Genomic DNA, 27,762 nt, shown 5'->3' with positions numbered 1-27,762 from the left:
GCCCATTTTAATGCAGTCCAGCCGAATGGCCCGACCTTAGCTCTGCTGGAAGCCCAAATCCGGTTTAGGAACCTGAATCGCTGGAGCCTTTACGAAGTCTCGGCCCCTGTGGATGGAAAAGGAGACAATCCCAAACACCCCTCCCTCGAGGTGCACTGAAGTGAGAGAGAGTGCCTCTCGCGTGTTCTTATCTTTTGGACACAAATGTATAGGAATCTGGGCTGTCCACACTCCAGGAACGCTCCAGCCGGGAATCTAGAAGCAAAGACGACGATCGCAACGCTCGACGGGGCCTTCGATTGCTTTCGCCTGGTGGTCGAGCTTCGCGCGGCTGCGATTGGTACTGCCTGGCAGCGCGGCGCGGTGCACTGTGGGACTCGGCACTGGCGGGAGGCGCAGGCCGGTGGCCGAGGTGAGGGTACTCTGGCGGCGGCAGAATGGTGAAGCTGACGGCGGAGCTGATCGAGCAGGCGGCGCAGTACACCAATGCTGTGCGGGACCGCGAGCTGGACCTTCGCGGTGAGTTAGGCGGAGCGCGGGCTGCGGCTCAGCGCGCGCCGGAGAGAAGCGGCCCCGCCGCGTGCGCCGAGGCCGGAGCCTGGCCCGTGGGCCTCCCGCCCGGGTCCGGGTCACCTCCCATCAACTCCGTCAGGGCCCTTTGGAGCCGTCTCCTACCCGCTCCAGCTAGCAGACACGGCTCCTCGATTCCTTCCCGGGTCCGTACCGGTTAGGCTTTGCCCGGTTCGTTCAGCAGCCTGAACTGTTTGAGGGCCAGGCAAATAGAAATTGGTGCATACAGGATGGCGACCGGCTGGTTTTTAGCAGGTTCGTTCATATGGCACGTGAGGGTAGACTAGATAAAAGTGAAAGTTATCCTAATTATACAGTAATCCCCTTTCGGTTTGTTCATTTGCTTTTGAGACAGGGTCTCCTGTCCCCAGAGCTGGCTTCAAACCGCTATGTAGTTCAGGATTTTTTTGAACTTCCGATCTCTTGCCTTCACTTCCCGAGGTGCTGGGTTTAAATGTTTATATGATGCTACGGATGAGGCCAGGACTTTGTGCATTAGGCAAGCACTCGCCCCACAGAACCAGATCCGCAGCCCCGGCTAATTCACTGTTATGAAGGTGTTTTCAACATTGAACTGTTTGATCCAAGACTTAATCATTACTTCCATGTGAGGGGTGGTGGACACCCTTCACCTGTTGAGTTGGTTTTAAAAAACAGCATTAGCCGGGCGGTGGTGGTGCGCATCTTTAATCCCAGCACTCAGAAGGTAGTGGTAGGCGGATCTCTGAGTTCGAGGCCAGCCTAAGCTCCTGTCTCGAATAAAACAAGACAACAACAAGTAACCCGGCATAGCATTGAAAGTGTAATTATCAACCTGACTTTTCAAGAGATGGCTTTGAAAGCTATTAGAGTTATTAGGTTTAAGATTATATAACTATGACCTGAGGCAACCACAGTCTCAGGGGACTGTGCTCTGCTGTTTGCTAATATCCCTTGCTGACCTATAGGAAAATTTGTTGAAATTAACGTTCTCAGGCAGAAGTCCGTTAGAGGAGCATCTTGGCACATTTTTGGTCTCTGCCGCATCTCTGAAGACCATGCAGCCTTGAGAAGGGTTATTTTGGTACCGTATTTTATTGGACTCCTTCACAACTGAGTTGTGTACTAAATTATCTTTTCTTCCTCTGCTGCGTAGCTCGATGATGATACCATTCGATAGTCAAGGGGATGCTTGCAGTGTGATTTGTGGTTTATATAAACCGTTTTCGGCTCTGGTGCAGAGGAGGGTGGCCAGGATAGACGAGGCTATACTGCTGAGTTATGTGAAAGGTTGAGCGCGCTAGTCACCAGTGCCTGAGCAAGGCTTGGGCGCTGCCAGTAAGCTAGCCTAATAACTCAAAGACTTTGAGTGGTGGGAGTGCCTTGTAGGTGTTCTTATAAACAGTGGACACCAGTATTAGGAAGGATGAGCTTCTTGTTCTTGCCCTCGACCTCGTCACTTCTACTACACAACCACACACTTCATGGTTCTAAGGACCCGTAACTTGTTTGTCGTTTCTCTTCAGTATTTTTGTGCAGTACTTGACATGGCACTGGTGCCGGTTTAATACTTCTTGAAAGAATACTTCGAGTCTAATTACCATCAAATACCCCTACTATTTTCAGAACCTTTCATTTATATTAATATTTGTTGTTTGTATTTTTCCCCTCTCCAGGATATAAAATTCCTGTCATTGAAAATCTGGGTGCTACCTTAGACCAATTTGATGCTATTGATTTTTCTGACAATGAGATCAGAAAACTGGATGGTTTTCCTTTATTGAGAAGGCTGAAAACATTATTAGTGAACAACAACAGAATTTGGTGAGTGTCTGCTAGCGACAATACTTTCTTCTCTGAAGTAGATGTTACAACCTACCCTGAAGATGGTGTATTGTTGTTGTTGTTATTATTGATATGTATTAGTGTTTTGCCTGTAAGTATGTCTGGTGCTTTCGGAGGCCAGAAGAGGGTGTCAGTTCCCCTGGAGCTAGAGTTACAGACAGTTGTGAGCTGCCACATACATGCTAGGAATAGAATCTGGGTCCTCTGGAAGGACGGCCAGCACTCATAAGTTGCTGAGCCACCTCTCCAGCCTCTCCATGTCTCTTCTTAAAGGGAGAAATGAATTGAGTACTTTTTCTAAAAGATTGGGAGATTAATGTGGGCATTGGTCTGACCTTACTGTTTACTCTTCAGACATCTTTAATATTCATAGTTGATACTAAACTTTGAATTTAAATTTAAAACATGTTGCTATGTATACATTTCAGATTCTGGAGCAATTATCAACAGCATTGTAATAAAAACAATTTCTAAAGGCCAGGTGTAATGGTACCCCACCCACACACCCTAACACTTGGCAGGCTGAGGCACGCCAGTTTATCTATCTCCTTAGCAAGTTCCACCTAGTGCTACATAGTGAGACCCTGTCTCAGTAAAATCTTTTTAATTAAATAAAATCATTTCTCACTGAGACACTATACATCATACACCCTGCTTTTTTTTTCTTTGTTGTTGGCTTCTAGAATAAAATTCTGTGAAATTAAGATCCTGTTTGTTTTTTTGAGACAGGGTCTCACTATGTAGCCTTGGCTGGCCTGGAACCCACTATGGATCTGCCTGCCTCTGCTTGCCAAGTGTTGGAATTGAAGGTGTGCAGTACCACCTGGCTTTATCAGCTTTATATAAAGATTATATTAATATAGTTATTGAAGAAGATTTTTCATTCCTGGTGCTGTTAGGGTCTATGGCTCTTGGGAAGAATTGTCAGGGGACTGGGATTGCAGAGCTTCTATTAAGAAAAGATTCCAGGGGCTGGAGGCGTGGCTCAGTGTTTAAGAGTACTGACTGCTCCTTTTCCAGTTCAGAGGACCTGGGCTCTTCCCCCAGACCAGCGCGGCAGCTCACAGTTCCAGTTCCAGGGAATTCAAGCCCTTTTCTGGCTTCTACAGGCACCAAGCACATAATTGGTATTCAGACATAAGTGCAAGCAAAACACCCACACACATAAAAGTACTGAGTGGAGTTTTTAGGTAGAAGCCATTTTTATGATTAACACTTTCTTTGGATGAATGTGTTACCCCAGCTCTGAGAATGCAGAATCATTGATTTTTGAGTTTTCTGGGCAGAAAGTTTTTAATTGGCTAAGTAGTTTTTTTCTGCCCTGGAATCTCACCTTCCCTGAGGTGGGATGTGGGAGAGTTATTCCAACATACTTGCAAGGATAAAGATAACTGTTAGTTTGTTTATCACTGTCACTGAGAGCCTTTCTGTTTTTCTTTTAGCCGTATAGGAGAGGGACTTGATCAGGCTCTCCCCTGTCTGACGGAGCTCATCCTCACCAACAACAGTCTAGTGGAACTGGTAAGTTGAATGGTGGTAACTGTAAAGGGTAAGGATGTTTCCTGTTCCTTTTTGCTTTTTCTTTTTTTTTTCAAGACCAGGTTTCTCTGTAGCTTTGGAGCCTGTCCTGGAATTCGCTCTGTAGACCAGGCTGGCCTCGAACCCACAGAGATCTGCCTGCCTTTGCCTCCTGAGTGCTGGGATTAAAGGCGTACACCACCATGCGCCCCCTCCCCCATTTTTTTAACCCATCATGTCCTATTTGTGCTGGCCATATGTCTGGGGTATGGAACCATCTACAGGAGAATGGTTGAACTGCCAGGACCCTTCAAGAATACGGACTCTCCCTCCTCCCGTTTCCCCAGCTGTAGAGGTGGGCACTTGTGAGCCCCTGCCCCCTTCCATGCTGGAATATTGACTCTGAGTTCATGAACAGTGCAGTGGCCCTGCCATGTTCAGAAGACACTTGTATTGCCTGATCTCCTGCAGTCTTTCCACTTGTCCTTCCTCAATAGTCTGGGGGCCTTGGGATGATCGAGATGTCCCAGTGTGGCTCAGCCCTCCACTGTGGTCAGTCGTGAATTCATAAACTGCTATGATGTAGGGATAAGTTCCGCCCCTTAGGGGGCGTGTTCGCCTCGGGCTAATGTTTACCTATAAATCTGGCGAGCATGCTAGCAGCGCTTGCTTCTGCTTTCCTGGTCCTGTAAGTCTATTTCCCCATTAAAGCTGTATATATTTTTACAATCTGTCTGCATTCGTTTACGCCGTTACACTATCCACTCCACAAAGAACCTTCTTTGATGAGGTCCAGGAACTGCACAACTAATCTGTGGGGATAGTGATACATATTTAAAGGGCAGTTTGATGCAGTGTCCACTTAGCAAAATAATAATAGCCAGGTCAGTTCTAGGACCTGTGAGCTGCCCAACCTTGGATTTTTAGCTGGATTTATTGTACCAGACATGCATTTCCTCCTGTTGAAGTGGATCTTAGATCAAATCAGAAAATGGTTGTTTATATCATTAATGTTTGTGCCACTACTACGCCCATGGGTATATTTTGCCACATTGTCGTCACTGAGCTGACAGTATTCATAGCTGGGGATGACTGTTGATGACATCTTTTCTCAGAAGCCTGCCTAGAACTTCTGGTACTTTGGAAACTAACCAGCTAGTAGGAAGCTTCCTGGTCAATACCAACTCAATTTCTCATGTCCTGTGCTGAGAGTGTTTGGTGCCTTCACCAATAGGGTCTTATCCTCAAGTTTCTGGTAGGCAACCTAGATCAACTATTAGCCTATATTGTATTTTGAGACAATCCCTTAACTTTGTCACTCAGGCTGACTTGTAGCTCCATATGTAGCCTAGGTTGGCCTTGAACTCACTACAGTCTTCCAGCCTTAGCCTTCCAAATTCTGGGATTACAGGCATGAGCCACTACACCCAGCTTTAAAGCCCGTGCTCTGCCAGCAAACAGCTGGGGATGCAGAAGGTCCCAGCAGGGGTCTTTCTGGAGTCAGTGCCTCTGGTGATTTGTTATAGAATCAAAAATTGAATCTAGGACCTTTCGGGTGCTAGTTAAGCCCCCTATTACTGAGCTACAGGCCTAGCTATTCTTTGTCTTAAACCTGTCAGCATGCTGTCATTATGTTCTGTACTGTGATGTATAGCAGACACTTTTTATTTCTTTTGGAGTCTTTTTATGGTCGTGAGCCAGTTTTCAAGCTCTAGTGCTTCCTCTGACAGCATGAAGATAACTGCTTGCTCTCTAAGAACTCTGTTCTCTGTCACTGCTTTTTAAAATTGTGACCCTCTTAACAAAGGTACATGTCATCCATTTACGGCCTCACTGACCTTCTCTGTCCTCCCAGTTTGTTGTAGTCTGTATACTGCAGAAGGGTACTCCTGCTTTCATCTCTGGTATTTCCCAGTGTCCCTCTTGAGTTACTCAATTTAGGTCTATCTCAGGTTTTTCCTTAGTGTAGGACTTTGTCCTGGAAGGGACACAGTTTGACCAACCAGGACTATATAGCAAGACTGTACCATGTGGGAGAAAAGACAGCAAGCATGAAGATCCACATCGCTGTAGTCTCATCACACCCTATCTGGATCTCCCTGCACATATTGGAACATGCAAAACCTTTGGGCAGCTATTCTCAAACTGAACATGTGTTGGTTTTTTATAGAGTTCTGTGGTTTATCATGCACCTCTTGCCTTTCCTCTACTTCTTTCTGCACAAATGCTATGCAAGTCCTGAAGCTGGCATCCCTAATTATTCCCAGTATACAGTTTCTAGGAAATACCTTGTCTAGTTTGCTTGTAGCTTTGGATGATGGGATTTTAGTTTTGCTATCTTTGTTCCATCACGGTTTCCAGGACAATTTGGGAAGATGAGAATATGTAGCCCTGATTGGCCAGAACTCAATATATAGAATAGGCTGGCCTCAGACTCACTGAGATCTCTCTGTCTCTGCCTCCTAAGTGCTGGGGTAAAGACATGTGCCACCATGACTGGCCACCATAATTTTTTGAACTATACTATTCACCTTGTCTTTTAAACTATTTGAAGAGGGGGTAGGGGAAGACTAAGATAACAGTGCCTTCTCTCAAAGATAATATGCTCCCCAGGACCACTTGGGATATATACTAACAAGAAAGGACATTTGCACCAGGTTTGGCTGCATATACCCATTATTCCAACACTTGGGAGAATCAGGATTGAAGATCATCCTAGGCTGCATAGCAAGTTCAGTGCCAGCCCAGGCTTTAGGAGATTCTGTCTCAAACAACAAAAACCCCACCTTAGACCAAGATCTTGGCTTGAGCTTCCTGTGTAATACCTTGCTCCTAAGTAAGTCACCGATGTTGGCATTGGCTTTATTTTTGAATCATTGTTAGTAGTCATTTTGAGATTGCTATAGAAAATCAGGGTTTTTTTTTTGTCTTCTGTTGAAACAAATGCTGTTACTACCAAGACTTAAAGAAGTTAGAATAAGCCGGGCGGTGGTGGTGCAGGCCTTTAATCCCAGCACTTGGGAGGCAGAGGCAGGCGGATCTCTGTGAGTTCGAGACCAGCCTGGTCTACAAGAGCTAGTTCCAGGACAGGCTCCAAAACCACAGAGAAACCCTGTCTCGAAAAACCAAAAAAAAAAAAAAAAAAAAAAAGAAGTTAGAATATATTCATCAGTTCATTAGGTGGAAGACATTTGGATAATTGTGTTGTATTAGTATCTGACTAGGTGCCAGGGCAGTGAAAAAATAAGTAAATGATAGTGTGGATACTTGTTTCAAAGATGCTTGTCACTTCAGAATATCAGAATAGAAGCATGTCTGTCAGCCTTGTTCTTACTTTGACCCTTATTTTATAGGGTGATCTGGATCCTTTGGCATCTCTCAAATCACTGACATATCTAAGGTATGGAAATCACTTGTTGTGATAGTTTGACTAGTGAAGTCCTTAACACCGTCAGGCAGCTACTGAACTGCTCTTCCCTGGATGGTGTGTGTTGCTTGTGACAGTAATGTAGGAAAGAGTGGTGTGCTTTCTCTTGACTTATAGTCACTAAACTTTTCAGATGACTTTCTCACATGGAATGCTGTAGTGAGATTGGCACTGTCCCTTTTTTATAGCATCCTAAGAAATCCTGTAACAAATAAGAAGCATTACCGACTTTATGTGATCTACAAAGTCCCACAAGTCAGAGTACTGGACTTTCAGAAAGTGAAACTCAAAGTGAGTATTGCATCCTGGCTGTGAGTCTTTATAGAATGATCCTTTATACTTTTTAAAGTTGCTTAGTAAGTTTTTACCATTATATTTTAATTTATGTGTGAGAAAGAACACGTTAAGTCGGGGTTGTTTGTTGTTGTTTTTGTTTTTCTCGTGAGTTTATGGCAGGGCGTTATTGGCCATTCCAGAGCTGGCCAGATGCTTGAACTGCACAATGGGTTGTCTGCTTAGATGTGTCCCCAACAAGGAGTGTAGTATAGTCCAGCTGTGAGCAGTTCTGCCTGTTAGAATGGCTTTTCCTCTGTGGGAAGTGCTAATTCTCTGTAGTCCCTTGGGAGTCCCTCTTAGAAACTAGCAGGGTGGGGGCTTTTTGAGAGCTTTGCCCGAGAAGGTTGGACCATGTGTCTCCTAATTTAAAGTTGGCTTTTGGTGTTTTTACCAGCCCAGAATACATCAGGAGAATTCTCTTCCATGTTTTCTAAGGAATGCATCTAAATGCATGTGGTATTCCTATTTCAATTAACTCTGTGTGTGGTGTCGCTGTAGGAGCGTCAGGAAGCAGAGAAAATGTTCAAGGGCAAACGGGGTGCACAGCTTGCAAAGGATATTGCCAGGAGAAGCAAAACGTAAGATACGGATATCCAACTTAACTCCACTTCCCTTCAGAAACACTGTCTGTCTGGCAATTTGCCTCTTAGAAAAATTAAACTCCAAACTGGTTAGTGTGGTAGTACATTTGAATGATGGTGTCTGGCCATCCATGACATCGTGGGAAATTTCTACCAGGTTAGCAGAGCATATATTTTGGTTTACCATCTTAGTGTGGTATTAAACATCCTGCTTTCTCTATTGGAAGATGGATCGGGTGGTGTTTCTGAAGGAGAGAGTTCTTGTATCAGTTTGTTAACAAAGATAAGATACTACACTGGTTGAATTACTTTCAAAAGCTTTTGAAAGTAAGAGAAGCAGCTTGCACCAGTCAGAATGTAACGATTCTATTCTCCCTCCCAAGTTTTAATCCAGGTGCTGGTTTGCCAACTGACAAAAAGAAAGGTGGGCCATCTGCAGGGGATGTAGAAGCAATCAAGGTAAGGATGTGTGTGTCTGAGTTGTCAGACTGGAGAGAGCCGAGATGGGACAGGACAGCGGCATGGCCTAGTGCTAAACATTGTAGATCCCATTATCTCATAGTTCTTAGGAAGACTCTGATCATTCTAGTTCAGGAAAAGACTACCGTGCCTATTTGACCAGACTTTGATTTGAATTAATTGCATGAACTAATCAAAGGCATCTGTATGTGTCTCCTCCTGGGGACATTCTCTTCTTTGAGCAGGATTTGCTGGCTGGCGGCTCCTGTTGAAGTATCTGTAGAAAATCCTAGTCTCCAGTAACAGAATTCCCAACAGATACTTAGGTTGGATTTTAGGGCATGAAATGATTGATTGCTGCTTCTCTTTTATAAGAGCCTGAATCTCTTCCTAAATATTGAAAATTGATGACGTATTTCCTAGGTTGAATTTTTTTTGTGTGTGTTTATTTTCATTCTTTATTTGTGCAATTTTTAAAATTCTCACAAGTCATGTACTAAATGCTTACAATTTAGATATCAAACTTCCATCAGAATATTTTTGCCTGTATTTAGATATCAAAAAAAAGAAAGAAAAAGATTGAAATAAATTGTTCAAACATACTGAAAGTCAGTATCAGTTTTGAATTTAAATTTTAGTAATTTAATTACCACAAAAATAACACTAAATGTTGAATTCCTAAATTGTACTGCTCTCAAGTACTAAACAAGCTTTTTGAAAAGGACAACAGAATTCTAGCCACACTTAAGTATCCAAAGTGTTGGATTGAGAGATCTTTACTGCCCAGCCCAGGCTCCTTACAGGGAGGGCATTGTGTCTGTTTGAAGAAACTAATCAGATTCTAGATTGATTTAATATACCAGTGCGATTCTTCCCCCATCACAGAACCGTGTGGCTGATGTTCTATGGGAAAGTTGCTAGGAATTTCTGCAGTGTCTGCTGGGTGGTAGTCATCATCCTTCTCCCTTTTCCTGTGTTTTCCAGAATGCCATAGCAAATGCATCTACGCTGGCTGAGGTTGAGAGGCTGAAGGGCTTGCTGCAGTCTGGCCAAATACCTGGCAGAGAGCGCAGACCAGGTGAGAAAATGTTCTCCGTGGAATTCCAGAACACCACACTTGGAATGATTACAGAGGAGTGCCTGGCTGGCATGATGACCAGACCTGAAATTCCTCATTCAGGAGTTGAAGGTCGTTCTTGGCTACAAAACAAAAACAAGTTTGAGATCAGCTTGAGCTGCACAAGACCAAGACCTTTTTTAGGGTGGGGGTGGGAGAAAATAGGAATGAAGGAAAGAAGTAAAAGTAGGGAGGGAAGGGCAATAAAGTTAAGCCATTAGAATATTTATGGGGGTCTTTTCAAGTTGTAGCAAAGCATTTTATAATGTGGAAAGAGCAAAGTTCCAGAGGTGATTGTGAACTTCTAAGTCATATGCTACATAATGGACAATCTTGGTGAATTGATGCATTGCATATACAATAGTGGTCCCGTAAAGCAACAGCTTAAAAATTGCCTGATGCTTTTACTGTATGCTTTCTGTGTTTATATATAGATGAACAGTGACATGTTGTCTAGGTTCGTAGTATAGAAAAAATAATTGCCTTCACCATATAGGTAGTTTAATAGCTTATACAATCTAATTTGTGTAAGTACGCACTCTGTCATGTTCATCTTCACAAAACAAGATCTCCAGTGATAAAATTCCTAGAACATAGATTCCTGTAAAGGAAGGTATGGCTATTATGGTAATTTAGTGGTTAGCTGCACAGGCTCTATAGAGAGCCTGACCAGTACTGTCTTTGGGCAGGTTTCTTCATCTTAGGCAAGTTTAAGATAGGTACTATCACCGAAAGGTTTGGTGGAGGATTGTAATAATTGCACTTAGCACAGGGCAAGTTTTGGGTAGATGTTAACTAGTGTAATGTTTGAATGCCAAGTTGTGTCAGCAAATTGAGCGCTAGAGATACATTATTCAAATAAAGTAATCAGGTATTACACATTTGATATAAGTATCTCAGGGATCATTATCTTTGAGCTGTTTTGTTTTTAGTTATGGACCCACTGAGTTTAGTCATGGTTACTTGGATGAGCATGGGGTAGGGGTGTGTACTGGAACAGTGATTGCATCCCGAAGAAAACGACCTCCTACCTCAGCAGCTATTAATTGCCGGTTGCTCCTCAGAGAGAGGATATAGGATAGTTTTAAGATCGGTGACATTGTTGTGTTGTTCCTAGGCCCCTGGGGACATGCAAGGCAAATTATTTCTGTAATAACTCCAAGGTGTTTGCTCTTTTCATTTAGTAGCATTTGTACTGGTGAGGAAGACCTGGTACCTCAGCAAGGAGTGTTCTTCCTTGCATCTACTCCCAGTAAAATTCATGTAATTTCACTCCCTGTTCTAGATGAAGGAATAGAAATGATTTTCTTTGGAACTGAAGATGGAGTTAAAATACCATAATTAAGTTCCTGAGCAATCCCCAGCACCTGACAGTATTACCAATGATAAAATTGCAGGTTCTTAAGCAAAAATTGAAGTTTGGAAAACTTGGGCTGGGGTGTAATCTAGTAGAACATTGCCTAACACACATGAGACCCTGGGTTCAAACTTCACTGTTAGTAGAAGGAAAACATAGACCCACTGGTATAATGTTGATATCTTACTCATACTTACAAACGTTTCTGGAAAAGTGGGAATATTAATGAAATTTCGTTTTCATGATACCGTGTCATGAAATTACTCAACATTTGAAAGATCTACAAAACAGGGTAAATGAATTTTTCCAAATACTCTAGTGTCTGTATGTATAGGTACAAGATCCGTTCAGACTACAGGGATTTGGGCTGCGGGTATGAATGGAAAGAGTTCCTTGAGAAAACTTCAAGTTCACCTTGGGAATGGTCTGTGAGAAGCTGCTCTTTGCTTCTGACTGCAGATGTCACAGATAGACTTGAACTTCAGTAGTTTCTCTGAGCATTTGAATGAGGCAACACTTTGGTTTTGCTTTTAGAGACAGGGTCTCTCTACGTAGTCCTGCTGCCCTGGAACTCACTCTCACCAGGCTGGACTAACTCAGACATTCATCTGCCTCTGCCTCCTGGCTGCTGGGGTTAAAGGCATATACTACCATGTTCAGCATTTTTGTTTTGTTTTTTCTTTTTTCCAGAATACATTGACCCTTCAAAAAAGTATTTGTTTGTTGGTTGGTTGGTTGGTTGGTTGGTTGGTTTTTCGCGTCAGGGTTTCTCTTGTGTCTTGGAACTCAAATCAGGCTGGCCTTGAACTCTGCCTCCAAAGTTCCACTACCGCTCTGCAACCAAAAATCTTAAAAAAAAAAAAAAAATTCTGCCACAGAAACACAATTAAAAACTTTGTGTTTGTGTGTATTTATTCACATTTTGTTTTATTAATGTGTATGTGTCTGGTGAATGGACAGGTAATACAAAATTGACATGACTTATGGTTTTATGGGTTTTTTCCAGGTCCAAGTGATGATGGTGAAGAAGAGATGGAAGAAGACACAGTCACAAATGGGTCCTGAGCTGTGACACATAGGCTCTCTAGGGACAGGTCTTGCTTTTTGAGCATGGAGTAACAGCTTTGCTCGTGTCAACAACATGGAATCTGTCAGCATTGCTGAGTGCTCAGAACTACTGCTGATAATTTTTTAATATGAACGTTGCTATCTAAAAGATGCCCGTTTTCTACAAATGATAAAATAAAGGCCATTTTCTGTGCTGCCAGATTGTTTGCTGTGTGTTTGTTGTGAGATATAAGGACATGTTTAAGTTGGAAGTTTGGGAGTGTGTTAGTGTTCCCATTATAGGCCAAAAAGCAAATTGGGAAGAGAAGGGTTTATTTGTCGTACACTTCTATATTGTTCATTACTGAAGGAAGTCAGGATAGCAACTCAAACAGGGCAGGAACCTGGAGGCAGGAGCTGATGCAGAAGCCATGGAGGGGTGCTGCTTACTGGCTTGCTTTTCATGACTAGCAGCCCAGGGATGGCACTACCCACTTTGGACTTGCCCCCTTTGATCACTAATTGAGAAAATGCCCTACGTTAGAAACTCATGGAGGCATTTCCTCAAGTGAGGCTCTATCCTATCTGATGACTCTAGCTTGTGTCAGGTTGATACAAAAGTACCCACTGCAGGGAGAATGGTGTTTTTGAATAAACATTAATTCCAATTATGAAATGTTACAGATTCTTTGTAAAGGCAGGCAGAATTTAGGACTGGACATTCCTTATTTAGGAAAGGCTTTTGTTGATAAATATCAGTACCTTGGTTTCTCTACTCTGCCTTGTTCCCTTAAGAACAATGTCTCTCTCAGCCTGGAGTTAGGCTGGCAGCCCATCAGTTCCAGCAGTCCTGTCTCCACCCTACAGTACTGGGGTTGTAGGCATGCATTTGTGTAGACCCAGCTTTTTACATGGGTGGCGGGGATTTGAGCACAGGTGTACTCAGGCTTGCAAAGCAAGCATTCTTAGCCACTGAACCATTTTCCCAGCCCCTGATTGGTTTTTCAAACCCCTTTGGTAATTCCGGATGTGACAAGCATATTAAATAGTCTCTGGATGCTTTTCATCCATGGCTGACAACTAGCTGCTCTTGTAAAGAGATACAGTGAAACTGGCTTCCTAGGGGTCTGTGCTGGATTGGAGTCTGATTTGCAGTATCTTCAGGGAGGTTGCTGCTCCCGCAGCCCTTCTGTTAGTGCACTGGTCCCTGTTGCTCGTAAGACAGATGAAGTGCTTGCTTCTTATGGCTGTGACTGTGGCTTTATGACAGTCATGCTAAGACTGTGCACCAAAGAAAAAACGTTTCTGTTTTCCATAGCGTCATTGAGTTCTCTTAACTGGATGAGACTCCATCTTGGTCAACAAGTGTTGACAAGTTGGTGTCCGGAGTAACTTAGAATTGCGCATTTTTAACTAAAAGTAACTCGAGTTTGGCACCCAGGCCTGGGCTACACTGTAGTCCTTGAGAATGATGGAGGCTGCTGAACATGCTCTGAATTAGTCTGGACTGAGCAGAACTGTGAGGACTGGATATTTTAATGTTTGAGATAGGTAGGAAAAAGCACACAGAGCACACCATTACATCCTGTATGCCAGTGTCCTGATGGAGGGCTTTGCAAAGCTGCCCAGAGGCAGCTCTTCCATCTGTGTCTCAGAACCCAAATAATTGGTCGGGTTCACTTCAACCCATGCTATTTTCCCTAGAACCCAACATTTTCAGTGAATAATTTTGTAGAGCATGAGTTTCGTTCAGGCTAATGTTGGGCATGTTACAGCAGAAATTTGTATCAACTGATAGTCACGCAACAGCTGCAAGAATGGGTCCATGGAACTGTATTAACTAACGTACTGACTTGAAATGGTGTCTCGTAGTCAAGGCTGGCTTTCAACTAGCCAGACTGAAACTGGCCTTGAACCTCTAATCCTTACACCACCTTCTCCCAACAGCTGAGATCACAGGTGTGTCACCACACCTGACCTTGAATGTTATTGCTTTAGCATTTGAATGTAATTGGTAAATGTCTTGGTTTTAAGGCTTGAATATGATCAACAAGAGTTGATTAATGATTAACCTAAAACTTGATCCTTGGGTCTACATGGTACAACTAGTCTCCATACATATGCCCACATATATATACAAGCACACACAGGAGCAAGAGTGGGAAAGATGACTCAGTGACTTAGAGGACTTGATGTTCTCAAAGAGAACCTGGATTTGGTTCTCAGCACCAACACTGCAGTTCACAACCTTCTGAAAAGCTCCAGGGAATCCAACACTTTCTGGCCTCTATGGGCACTGCAGGTATATGGTGTACTTACATGCATGCAAAACACTGATTCAAGTGCCCACAGAGGGCCTTGAGAAATGGCTCAGAGAGCACTGGCTGGTCTTTCAGAGGATCAGGGTTCAATTCCCAGCACCCCTATGGCAATTTAAACCTGTCTGTAACTCCAGTTCCAGGGGATCGGACACAGACATGCATGCATGCAGGCAAAACACCAATGCACATAAAATAAAAATAAATTATTTAAAAAAAAAAACAAAAATAAAAAAAGAGTAGCTGGGCTGTGGTTGTGCATGCCTTTAATCCCAGCACTCAGGAGGCAGAGGCAGGAGGATCTCTGTGAGTTCGAGGCCAACCTGGTCTACAAGAGCTAGTTCCAGGACAGGCTCCAAAGATACAGAGAAACCCTGTCTCAAAACAAACAAACAAACATGCACATAATGTATTTTATTCTCTCTCTCTCTCTCTCTCTCTCTCTCTCTCTCTCTCTCTCTCACACACACACACACACACACACACACACACACACTACTCTCCTTTGCCCTTGGGATTATCTTCGTCTTCCCAAATAGCCACCCCTTTTTATGTGCTGGACTTAGTGAGTTAGGGTTGTTTACGGGAGCACGGGCCCCTTACCAATGGCTGCACCACTGAAGCAATGTTTCTTACTCCTCCATCAACTAGCAATAGTAGAGTCCTGGGGAGTCAGGGGGGCCTGAATTAGCACCTCCCCCTCTCAGTGGTAGGGTGTTGAGCCCAGTCTTGTGCAGATCTTGTGACATCTGTAATCAGCTAGAGCAGCTGGCTTTCTATGCCTACTTCTCTTCAGAAAACTAACTAATCTACTCAGGACTGACAACATTTCTGCTTAGTTGCCGTCAACCAAAGCAACCCACCTAGCTAAATACAATGGCTGCGGAGATTCACCTAAGCTGAAAGCCGTGGCTGTAAGAAGTACCCATGCAAGGATGTGGTTCTAAGAAGTGGCTGTTAGAGCTAGGCATTTAGTCTACATAACCAGCAGTGGCCTGTGGTTGCTATTTATCTTTGTCCTGCTTCTGCAAGTAGCACCTGAACTTCTCAAGTGCCGGACTGGAGTGAGTGGGGCCCTAGATGACAAGCACTTGATGAAAGGGTTAAACATAACACAGCTGAGACGTCAGAGAGGTTTCGTAGAAACTGGAATAAAAGCCTAAAATCTATGCACTCAATTCAAAATGCTTTCCATTCTAGTGGATTATTATACTGTGCACATCTAAGTGCACGCTTGGTGCCCAAGAGTAAACAAAGCAACTTTGTATATATGTTTTATTTATGTGGCTTTGTTGTTTTTGAGAAGGGCTAACTATGTAGCTAGCCCTGGCCAAAGTGGAACTCATGGATATCCACCTGCCTCTGTCTCCTGTGGTTTTGATTTTTGAGGCAGTCTCTCACTGCCCAGTTGACCTTCGTATGACACCAAAGATGACCTTGGATTCCTGATCCTCTTCCCTCTTCCTCACAAACATTGGGATTAGAAGCTTTTGCCACCATAGTCAGTGGACGCAGTGCAGAGCTTAAAACCCAGGGTTTGGACGTGTTAGACGAGGAAGTACTTGACCTAAGTGAGATACATTCCTCGTCCTACTTTGTATATTTTTAATGCATTGTCTCTATGAATTGCTAATTTCTATTTTATATTGCAAAATTAAAGTGGAAAAGATTCCTTTTTATTGGCATTGTGTAAAAGAATTGATTTTATTATGACATTTTCATATATGTGTATCATGTACTTTGATGATACCCACCCCACCTTTTTGCTTGTTTGTGTTTTGAGATAAGGTTTCTCTTTATAGCCCTGGCTGTCCTGAAACTCACTCCATAAACAAAGCTGGCCTCGAACTCAGAAATGAGTGCTGAGGTTAAAGGTGTACATCATTAATGCCTGACATTTTGTCGGTTGGTGGTTTTGTTAGTTTTAAAGAAACTAAATGTTACCACTTATTTCATCATCATGATAACAGATGTTACCGGACTGGATAAACAGGCAAATTAAGCAACCTCCTCCCTCTTAACCAGATGTTTCTCTTGCGTTTGTATGACGAAGCCTAAGTAAGTGAGAAATCACCTTAAACTAAGAGTAATGGTTCAAACTGGGGGTGTAGCTCAGAAGTAGAACATAAGGAGCCCAATGATCAGTACCCCAAATTTTTAAACAGAGGCATCATTTTTTTACCACTAAGAGGAAAACATTGCGAATATAAAACAAATTCAGCAAATTGATGGCTATTGTCATATCCTTAACTGATAATAATATCCAGTCATCAATTTTCTGATTTGTAAAGTCCATTTTCAAGGTGGCTGAAAATGTGAAGCAATTGCAGGCTTTTCTCTCCCACGTTCCATGAACACCAGTCCTCCAGTAGGAAAACCTGCTTTAGTTTACTCCTGTAGTAAGCTACTCGACCGGCTAATTTTATGAAGCGATGGCATTTTGGAGATTCAAAGTCCACAAAACACGGCAAAACTTCGGTCAGGGTCCTTTGACTGTGTCACATCATGGCAGAATGCATATAAATCTGGCTTCCTTTTTCCTGGAGAACTCCATACTGACTTCATATGACCCTGCAAAGTTCCCGCCTTTACACGCCTCGGATAAAATTATTGCCTTCTTAATCCCATTAATCTATGACTTTGGAAACTTGATTCCATCAGTTCCATTTCAAATCGTAGCAGTCTCCTTTATTGCTTTTCTAATATGTTGCTGGGAAGCATTCCAAAACTGTGGTCATGTGTCACACAGTAAGAGTCTAAACACGTTGGTGTCATTAATACATTAATCCTTCCCTTGGCACTGTGGTTCCTTAGAAATTTGGGTCAGTGGAGTATTAGGTCGCTTTCCTCATGCTTGTAGAGGGGACCTATGCTGCAACCCTCACTGGCCCTGTGACAAGGGCGGCAGGCAAATCTCATCCCTACGAGGCTCCAAATCCCTTGCTCCTCGCTGTCCAATCAGTACCAAGTACAAGGTCTGTAGGAAATCAGTGCAAGATCAGTTATCCACTTCCACAGCTTCTAAAGGCCTCAGTTCCTCCCCAAAAGTCAAACGCGCTTCCGCCTGGGCGTCCTCAAGCCCCGCCCTCCAGTCACACCCTATCTGTGATTGGTTGAGCGTCGAGACGAGTCGAGCCACGATAGGTCCGAACCGCCGCGGCCGTGAGCGCCACGTGTACAAAGGGCCGAACCGGAAGCCCCGAGCCGAGAACAGCACTGGGCCTGTCGTTGGCCGCGGAGGCCATGGAGCTCCCCGAGGAATCTCTGTCCGCGCGGCCGGCGCTGGAGACCGAGGGCCTGAGATTCCTGCACGTTACAGGTGAAGGGCGGCTGAGCGTGCGGCAGGCGCCGCCATGCTCGGTGGGTCGGCCTTCAGGAGGCCTGGCGTTATCGCCGCGGGCAGGCCAGGAAGGCGGGCTGGGCCCGAGAGCAGCTTCCCCGAAGTCAGCCTACTCTGGGCGGGCGCTCGCGGACTTGGTTCGCTGGAGTCCTTCTGACACCTTCCTTTTGCAGTGACTGGAGTCTCCGGCCGGCGTTTTGCTCTGCGCAACCCTAACCCACTGCTGTCTCCTTTACAAAGCGTAGCTCCGGGAGTCCGGGTGGCCTTTTGCTGTCCTGAATTGGATAGACACATCCCCCTAGTCCTTCAGAACCCCGCTGCTGTGCCCTGCATCCTCCAGACTACTCCGGAGTGCCCTGGTGGTTGAGAAGTTTCTGTACCCAACCTTTCCGGAATCCTTCCATTCCTGGCCCAGATAGTAACGACTTAAGGGGTCCGTTTTCTCAGCTAGATGGCAAAGGTTCTGAAGGCAGGAGCTATGATTTTATCTTTGCTGGATATTATTGGAAAATGGCATTCTCCGTTTTTTGAACCTGCTTTCTTTTTGTCAGTGGGCTCCGTGCTGGCCAGCTACGGCTGGTACATCCTCTTCAGCTGCATCCTGCTCTACATTGTCATCCAGAAACTCGGAGTCCGACTGAGGGCGTGGAGGCAGAGACAGCTGGACCAGGCTGAAGCTGTTCTGGGTTAGTGTCCTGTGGTAGAAATGAAGACGCCTGTAGCTTACTTTCCTGGGTGGCAGCAGTTTATGCCTTTTAGTTTGGGTTTTTGGAAGATTTTTATTGAGATGCAAAAATTTCCCAATGGCGTGTAGCATACTCAATGAACATCTTGTTTAGTAAGAGGATCAAAATGAAAACTTAACCCTTTCCTTGTGCTCTAGCTACATCCTTTGAGTTATTGTGAGTGACCAGAAACTCAGCATTAGGATTTTGCATGCACTTCATTTTGATTTTTCCCAGACCTCATCAAGCTTGATTTCTGCCGGGCGGTGGTGGCACACGCCTTTAATCCCAGCACTTGGGAGGCAGAGGCAGGCGGATCTCTGTGAGTTCCAGGCCAGCCTGGTCTACAAGAGCTAGTTCCAGGACAGGCTCCAAAGCTACAGCAAAACTGTCTTGATAAAACAAAAACAAAACAAAAAACCTGATTTCCACTTCTCATTTGGTCGTTTAAAAAAAACCTCAAAGCGCAGCCATTCTAGCTAGAAGCTACCTCTGGGTGTGCCCAAAAGAAATGTTAAGTATTTTATGTTGCAGTATAACTAAAATACAGATCACCATGCATCTGAATTACCATGGTACTGAGACTGGGGTGGAAAGCCTTGATTTACAGCTAGGCAAAAATGTAAATGAGGATTGGGTATGGGGCACACACCGCTAGTCCCAGCAGAGGAAGCAGAGGCTGGCAGATCTGTATGAATTTGAGGTCAGCCCAGTCTACATGGAGAGGTCTAGGTCAGCCAGGGCTACATAGTAAGTAAGACCCTATCTCAGAAAAAAAGTAAACTGGGGTTGGAGCTGGGACTCAGCTGGTGGAGTGCTTGAGTAGCATACACAAGGCCTGGGGTTTAGTCTCCAGCACCAAATAAAAGTGGGCGTGGTGGTCAGCTTCCGTTGTCCCGCACTGGGAGGTGGAGGGTCAGGAGTTTAAGGTCACTCTGTGCTACATAGTGAGTTGGAGACCGGTTGAGGTTACATTAGACCCTATCTCAATCAGAAGTTAGTTAAGCTGGAACATTCATATTCAATTCATAACACTAATTGAAAGGACTTGTTTTGTGTTGGAAGAGGATCTTACACCTCTTCTCATAGAACCTGGGCTAGCCCGGTGATAGATGGAGATGCAAAGTCTTGAGCTTTGCTTTCTGGACCTCTGGTCAACCTGGAGATCGGGCGCGAGTGAGAAGCATGGTGTATATGTGGTACAGTAGAGTCTCGCTCCGTGGCCATCACAGCACTTAATGCTCCTCTCTGAGTGTGCAAGGATATATTTCGTGGTGATTTTCTGACGTTTGAACCTCTTTATATTTATAGGCTATTTTATATGGCTGTTTTATACCTCATTGTGTTTTCTTGCTGTTTTAGAACCTGATGTTGTTGTAAAGCGACAGGAGGCTTTAGCAGCTGCCCGTTTGAGAATGCAGGAAGATCTAAATGCCCAAGTTGAAAAACATAAGGAAAAACTAAGACAGGTATGAACTGGGTTGACTTAATAATTGTGTTGGGTTTTTTTCTTTTCTTTGTTTTTTTCAGGGCCTTGAGCATGCTAGGCAAGGTCTCTATTGCCTATCCATACCTCTACTGAACTGTTCAAGGCTTAGTGCTAATGGTCAGAAAAATATTTGCTGTTATTTGCAAGCATAGAGCAGAGTCGTGTCTCATTAAGTTCCAGCTGCATTTCATAGTCTACTAGGTCAGCACTGGCCATAGAGAGGAAATATGCTGGCTAGGAATAGGTTTGTGAATTCATTGCTACCGTGGACAGTGTTTGTGGGTGAGTGCACGTCTTTTGGGTGAATATCAAGAATTAATTTCGTTTAGTTTACTGTGGGTTAGCATGCTTGCTTTGTACAGTTTTGAACTGTCAAGGGAAAAATACTCTTGAAGAAAGGTACATCTTTTGTTTCTGTCTTGTCTTCAAGCGTTTTCTTAACAGTATTACTCCACGAGACTGTGTGCTTGGGTCACCTTGCTGCCAGAGCCCGTGTAGATACCAGCCTGTCTACCTCCCAAGTGCTGGGATTCCAAGCTCCATATTTAGCTTTGTTTGAAGTTGGGTATTGCATATGACTTAGTTTAGGGATGGTCAAGCACACAGCTGTGGGTTTCAGGAGAGTAAGAAAATGCAGCGTAAGGCTTAGATAAGGATTGTATTGGTGGAAGTGTGGATTAAAAGATGGGAATTTTGAGGTGTTTTTTTTTTTTTTTTTTTAGTCATGGATTTTCATGGGAGGAAAGGTGGAAAGTGAGGGGAAGGAGGAACCAGGGATTGCTCTGAGCAGCCAGGGGAGTTACACTGGTCCTCATAGGAATAAGACTGCTGTATTAGGTACTTCTGCTGCTGTGCTGGAATGACAGGCAACTGGGGAGAAAGGATTTATTTTGGTGTCCAGCCCCTGCGGGAGGACACAGTCTGTCATGGCAACAGGAACATGAGGCCAGCCTGGCAGTCAGGAAGGAGACAGGGCAGGAAATAGAGCCAGGCTATAAAACCTCAAAGTACCTCCAAGAACATACTTCCTCCAGCAAGGCTGCCCCTCCTAAAGGTTCCATGACATTCGCAAACATTGCTGCCAGCTGGAGACCACGTGTTCAGATACTAGTGCCTATGGGTGACATTTATCATTCAGATGGCATTTGTACACTAGCATTGAGCTAATCTGTCATTGTCATTTCCTGTCCTATCCAGAAGTTTTCAGCGCCTCTCTCATGTCCCACAAAAAGAATCCTCTGCCAGCTGTGAGGCACCAGAGAATTTGATCTCAGAATTATCAGCCTCAGTCGTGTGTCGCTGGGCTTCCAGAGACATGTGCCTTTCTGCCACATCAGCAGCTTCTCTTGTTTCTGCATGGCCATCCTTTCGGGTCTGCTCTTCCCAGCTTGACTGGGACCTAGAAGGAAAGAACATAATAAGATATAAATGCACACCCGCCCTTCTGAGGCATTTAGTCCAATAGCAACCTTCAGTTGATATAATCTAGTTGCCAGTCTTCCCCTTAGTCACCAGCCTGACTTTAAAGTTAGGAATTAGAAACCTGTGTGTGGTATAGAAGTTTATTCTGTGGAAATTACATCTCCACTGTTCTTGCTTCTTACCCACTGCCTAAATAGCCCATGTAATGTTAAATTTATTTAGGTGTTTTGTTTTGTTTTGTTTGTTTGTTTTTTTGAGACAGAGTTTCTCTGTGTAGCATTGGAACCTGTCCTGGAACTCTTGTTGACCAGGCTGGCCTCAAACTCACGAGATCCGCCTGCCTCTACTTCCCGAGTGCTGGGATTAAAGGTGTGTACCACCAGTGCCTGGCTTATTTAGGTATTTTTACAGATGTAGTTTATCCAATATTTTATGAGCACGCTGTGTGGGTCCCTTTGAATAGAAATGGAAATAGTATGTGCATGTTTTTTCAAATGCCCATCATATCTGCCTGGCTTATGGTTAGTTTAGATCTCTTATAGGTAATGCTAGAATTTATCTGCTAAACATTGATTCTGGGTGTTTATTATTTGTGTGTTGAGTCAACCATGTACATGCCGTGGTGTGCACTGGGAGATCAGAGGACAACTTATAGGAGTCAGTCTCTTATTCCATGAGTTCTGGAGCTCAAATAGGTCATAAGCTTGTTTGCTCGTTCAGTAAACACTTTTGCCTGCTGAGCCATCTTGCTGCACCCCACACCCCATTTTGTTTTTTGTTTTGTTATGATGGATTAGACTTTTTTTTTTTTTTTTTTAGACATAGGGTCTCATGGAACCCTGCCTGCCTAGACTAGATGTCTGCTTCTGCATCCCTAGAGCTGGGGATTCTGGGGTTACAGGCATGCATCACCATTCCCCACTCAGACATTCTTGATGTAACTAAAAGTATAGAGTAATCTTTAGGTTAAGAGGTTCTTTCTGAACTTCTTGTATTTACAAGTGATGGAAGCTTGAAGAGTGTGTGCCGTGGAGAAATTTGCAGAACTTGTGCTTTTATCATGTGTTGTTATAACATCACAATTTAATTAGGACCAGAATAGATTGCTTTGGGTTTGAATTCTTTTGGAAATGAGAGATTGCATGCCCCTGACATGCATGTCCACTGCAATGCTTGGTTGCTTGAAAAAAAAAATGGCTACTGTCCATGGAACAGGAAGCAGAAGCAAATACCATGTGTGCTGGATCAATACCTACCACAGGCTTCTTGGGCAGCCATTGCTAAGTGTGGTTTTCTGCAGGGATTCATTTCCCTGATGTTTCCATAGTACTTAACTTTCTAATGCACTTGGCAATCTGTTGTCCTATGACCCAGTGCCTGAGGCACAGCCAGGTAATGGTAAAACAGGTCTGCCAGCCACACACACCCATTACAGGTCATTTCTTCTGCATTGCCAAAATGGACTGAAATAATGGAATCATTGTTTCTTTTTCCACACTTTAAAAACTCCATGCACTTTTATGTGCATTGGTGTTTTGCCTGCATGTATGTGTGGAGATGCAGATCCTCTGGAACTGGAGTTACAGACAGCTGTGAGCTGCCGTGTGGGGACTGGGTCCTCTAGAAGAGAAGTCAGTGCTCTTAACTGCTTAGCCATCTTTCCAGCCCCTTTCATACATTTTAAAACATTTAAATAAGGGTTGCCAGGCTGGTTTCAAACTTAAAGTTTTCTCATCTTTCTGGGCACCAGGGTTAGAGGTGTATACCATCATGCCAAGCCTGCGCAACAGCTTTTTTGTTTGTTTGTTTGTTTTTAAATAAAATGAAAGTGAGACATGTTTGGAGAGATGTTTGAATTAAGAATTCTCAAATGAGCATTTTCCCCTGAGACTAGTAGGAGCTTATGAGTGCTTCCTCTCTGTGTTCTTTGTGTGTGTGATTCTTTCTTAGCTTGAAGAAGAGAAAAGGAGACAGAAGATTGAAATGTGGGACAGCATGCAAGAAGGCAAAAGTTACCGAAGAAATACAGGAAGGCCTCAGGTAACTAGAGTTGACGGCAATTAGCTGTGTAGAATGCCAGGGCTTGGATTGGGTCTGTGGTTTTGTAAATTAAACCCAGACCATGGCATATTGAACTATACCCCCTATCCCCAAGTACAATTTATTGATTCTTAAATTTGTGTATGTTCAAACAGGAAGAAGATGGTCCTGGGCCTTCTACTTCATCTGTCACCCCCAAAGGAAAACCTAACAAAAAGCCTTTGCGGGGAGGTGGTAAGAACCTGGCAATGTGAAGCATTTAGAAGTTTTAACACTTACAAGATATATTGTCTTTTTGTGTGTACTTTCTGTGTATGTGTGGTATGTGTGCACTTCAGCTGCCAGTGCACATGCCCATGCTTGTACAAAGGACAGTAGGTTCTATCAGTTTCCACCTTATTCCCTGAGACAAGACCTCTCCCTCATCCCATTAGTTGGTTTGGCAGCTGGGAAGCCTCAGCAGTCCTGTCTCTAAGCGGAAGCACTGCGCTTACAAGTGTGTGTGCTGCCATGACTGGCTTTGTGCATGGGTTCTAGGGGTTTGCACACAGGTCCTTGTGCTTGCTCAGCCCTTTTTCCCACTGAGCCATCTTCCTGGCTCTATATTTTCCTTTTAAAAGTTAAGATTCTCCAGCTGAGCATGGAATGTAGGCTTGTTTTCCTGGCACTTGGGCAGCTGAAGCAGGATTGTCCAAGGGAGGCCAGCCTAGGCTACATAGTAAGGAAACAGTCTTTTAGTTTCTACGGCCCCAGTTTAGGACTGTAGAGATAAGGGCAGCAGATAGAGAGTGCCTGTGGCTCCTCACTGAGCAGCATTTAGGATGATGGTGCTGGGAAATGTGAGCCAGGATGAGAACAGTCTGTCCTACAGAACTGTGTCTGGCAGACACTGTCTTGTCTTGCTGCATTGCTGCCCTGTTTCCTATGAGTAACTTTCTCCAGATAGAAATATGTTCACTCAGCTTTTCCTGTATATTACATGATGAGATGTTTTAGGTGACACCATAGCAGCACAGTCTTCATCTTGTCCCTGAGGGATTTTCCATATCCTGAAGGTGGGACAGACAAATGCAGGAATTAGCAATCTTTTGAGATTCAGGCTGAGTTTGCAGCAATGGAACAATTTATTATGTACCTCCCCTCCTCCCCTCCAGAGCTAATTGCTTTCATCCTGGCCTAGCCAACATACATCAGTTTGTGTATGGCCTGTTGTGCTGTCCAGCAGTCCTGAGCTGGGGCCAACCTAAGCAACCTGGCTTAGCAAATGAGGAAACTAAAATTTAGGGCAAGATTTCATGATAAGCAAGGAGCAGAACCAGCTCACATAAGACTGACTGTGGAGCCTGGGGCATTTGGCAAGGACCCAGTTATCATATTGGCTGTAAGGATCTGATGTGGGAGGGAGAGATGGAAAAAGGATGTAGGTGACCCATTTCTGACCACTAGAAGTGGAAGGCTCCGTTCTGGTTATTTGGTTTGGTTTTTGTTTGTTTTTGAAACAAGGTCTTAGACCTAGGCTGGCTTCCAGCTCAATATGTAGCCAAGGATGACCTGGACCTCTTGATCCTCTTGCTTCTTCCTCCCAAGGACTAAGATCACAGGCCTGGACTATCACACCCTTTTAAAATGTTCTGCTTTGCTTTTGTTTTGTTTTTGAGACAATGTCTCAAACTATAGCCTAGGCTGTTTTGGAAATCACAGTGTAGCCAAGGCTGGCCTTATGCAACCTCCTGAGTGGAACTACAGTTGTGAGCCCCCACATCTGGTCACTTTAATTGTCTTCTAAGTTCATTTTCTCAAGCTTTAATAGCCTTTATTTGGATGTGTGCTTTCTTTTCAGCACTGTAATTAGTGTAGGGTAAACGTCCAAGCCCATTTCTGTGTTTGAAAACCTACCAAAGCCCTCCAGTCCCTGAGCATGTAATCCTACCAATCCCTGGGCTCGCCAAGCTCAAGCAGGACTGAAATCTCACCAGTCCCTACTTTGGAAAACTCCTCCCCCAAGAAACCCTGTTTAAGCCTGCCTCCCTCCCAGTCCCCTGCTGCTTCTCACCTGAGCAGAGACAACCAACTTCTTGTGTCTCTCCCAATAAATCTCTTATATGAGGTTTGTTGTGTGGTGTGACTTTGTGGTATTCCTTGGCTCCCGACTGCCAAAGATGCCTTTCCCCTTAGAGATGCAACAGTTCTACAGAGGAAACCATTTCCATCAGCTCTGTAACACTTCTGCTAGGGAAACCTTCTCCCTCAGGGCTGCAACACTGCCCTTGGGAAGCCTTCCCCTTAGAGTTATCGCGTGCATTGGGGATTCCCTCGGAGCTGCAACACTTGTATTGAGGAAATCTTCCTCTCAGAGCAGAGCTGTAACGCTTAAAGTTGGAGGCTTCATATAGTTAAATCAGGCTATCTTGGGTAATTTCTGACTAACATTTTGCATGCCTCTCAAGTACTGGCATTAAAGGCTGCAGCACAACTATCTCCACCTTATTTTTAATATTAGGCTAAAGTCTTTATCTTTGCAGTGATTTACATGCTAGATTTGTGGTTAGAGTTTTAATATAGAATATTCCCTGATCTCCAACCATCAAAATGGTTCTGTTTCCTTTTCACTTCCAGGTTATAACCCTCTGACTGGTGAAGGGGGTGGAACCTGCTCCTGGAGACCTGGACGCAGGGGCCCATCGTCTGGTGGATGAAGCTAAGACTCTTGTTAGTGTCATTGACATTAGCAAGGTGGACCCTTAACCCTCAACTCAATTGCCTTACGCACACTTTCACAGTGACTAGCCAAGAAGAGGCGGGGCTTATTTCCATTCTTAACTACCTGTATTTTAAGGGCTTTGGTCAGTATGAGAAGAGACATTGCCATTAGGTCACACTCTACTTAGAGACGAGACAGCCATTAATTTCATGGCTACTTGCTAGTTGGTAGGTTGAAGACCTCTTGCTATTTAGCAGACTTTGTGAAGGAGGCCCAGTGGTAATCTTTTGGGGGTAGAAGTCCTTTCTGATAGGACAGTCTCTGTGACAGAATGCGTTGAATGATGTCTTCCTTATAAATGGTGAGCCCACCAGTGAGGATTACTGAAGTACAGTTGATGGGGTTTGCTTCTGTATATTTATTTTTATGTACAGAACTTTGTAAAAAAGAAAAAGTTAAATACTTGAAAAGCAACATTTTTAGCATCTTTATTAAACTCAAGGAAATTTCCTTGTGAGCTTGACTTTGTCAGATATTAAATAGCTTTTTGTCATCCAGTCTCCAATTATTTTGCTTACTTCTCATGGCTAGTGGCAGATAGTCTCGGTGACTTTAAAGTTGACAGACTCCTTGAGTTTTAGTTGTTACATTGGTAGGATAAACAAATAGCACAGCAGGCTGTGGTGGTATGTGCCTGCACCCACACACCGGGGCCTGAGAGTAACTGCAAATTTGAGGCCAACCTTAGCTATGCAGTGAGTTCCAGGCCCATCAAAGCTATATAGTGAAACTCTACTTAAGGGAACACAAGTACTCTGTAATAGACTGGTAAGACATGTTTAAAAGGAGAACAGAAAAGCATGGTACTTGTCTGTAAACACTTCAGACACCACAGGATTGCCAAACTGGCCTGAGTAGCAAAACCCTACCTCTCCACACACCAACCCAACAACAGAGTCTTGCTTGAGCTCCCAGGACTTCCTTTATGCATAAGACTCATTTGTCCATGAGAGGACCTGCTGGGGATTTTCTGTAAGACTCTGATGATTACATATGTGTGTATGTGTCACAATTTGATTGTTTTTGTTTTTCAGGACAGGTTTTCTATTTGTAGACCTGGGCATCCTGGAACTCACTTTGTAGACCAGGCTGTCCATGACCTCAGAAATCTGACAGCCTCTCCCTTCCTGAGTGTTGAGCCCGGCTATAGTCTTTGATTTTTATATTATTCAACACTTGTTTTGAATAGCAAAACTATTCTTAACTCGGACCAGTTTGGGCTTACCTGGTGGATGTTGGACACTCTTGGCATAGAATCAGTCATGGAAAGTAAAAAAAGAATTAAACTAGAATGGCCCACTTGGCTAGACGGTAGAAGTCTATAGGGGCAAAATAGTATGTGGTTGTCTGTCTTAACATATACAAGAAAACAGAGTCTTTGTAGGACCTTGTTGGAGAGCTTGGTCTGGCAGTACTCATGTGGTCATGGCA

The 27,762-nt window shown here is 44.0% G+C and overlaps 2 protein-coding genes across 2 annotated transcripts; both read left to right on the top strand.

Annotated features, from left to right (window-relative positions):
- The first annotated feature begins 376 nt into the window (after positions 1-376).
- On the top strand, positions 377-12,449 carry Snrpa1 (small nuclear ribonucleoprotein polypeptide A'). Its single transcript, XM_057756177.1, has 9 exons — positions 377-519; positions 2,226-2,373; positions 3,837-3,915; positions 7,266-7,312; positions 7,528-7,630; positions 8,174-8,253; positions 8,640-8,715; positions 9,700-9,793; positions 12,196-12,449. The coding sequence occupies exons 1-9, from the start codon at positions 438-440 to the stop codon at positions 12,252-12,254; spliced, it is 768 nt and encodes a 255-aa protein (XP_057612160.1). The 5' UTR covers positions 377-437; the 3' UTR covers positions 12,255-12,449.
- Positions 12,450-17,747: 5,298 nt separating this feature from the next.
- Positions 17,748-26,959, top strand: Selenos (selenoprotein S). Its single transcript, XM_057756498.1, has 6 exons — positions 17,748-17,873; positions 18,446-18,580; positions 19,982-20,088; positions 23,481-23,570; positions 23,726-23,804; positions 26,187-26,959. Exons 1-6 carry the CDS (start codon positions 17,798-17,800, stop codon positions 26,264-26,266), a joined length of 567 nt encoding a protein of 188 aa, XP_057612481.1. The 5' UTR covers positions 17,748-17,797; the 3' UTR covers positions 26,267-26,959.
- The last annotated feature ends 803 nt before the right edge of the window (positions 26,960-27,762 follow it).

This window comes from Chionomys nivalis, chromosome 23 (assembly GCF_950005125.1).
Source record: "Chionomys nivalis chromosome 23, mChiNiv1.1, whole genome shotgun sequence".
NCBI classification, from domain to species: Eukaryota; Metazoa; Chordata; class Mammalia; order Rodentia; family Cricetidae; genus Chionomys; species Chionomys nivalis.
The sequence above is the reverse complement of the archived record's forward strand: the minus strand, read 5'-3'. Positions and strand labels throughout refer to the sequence as shown.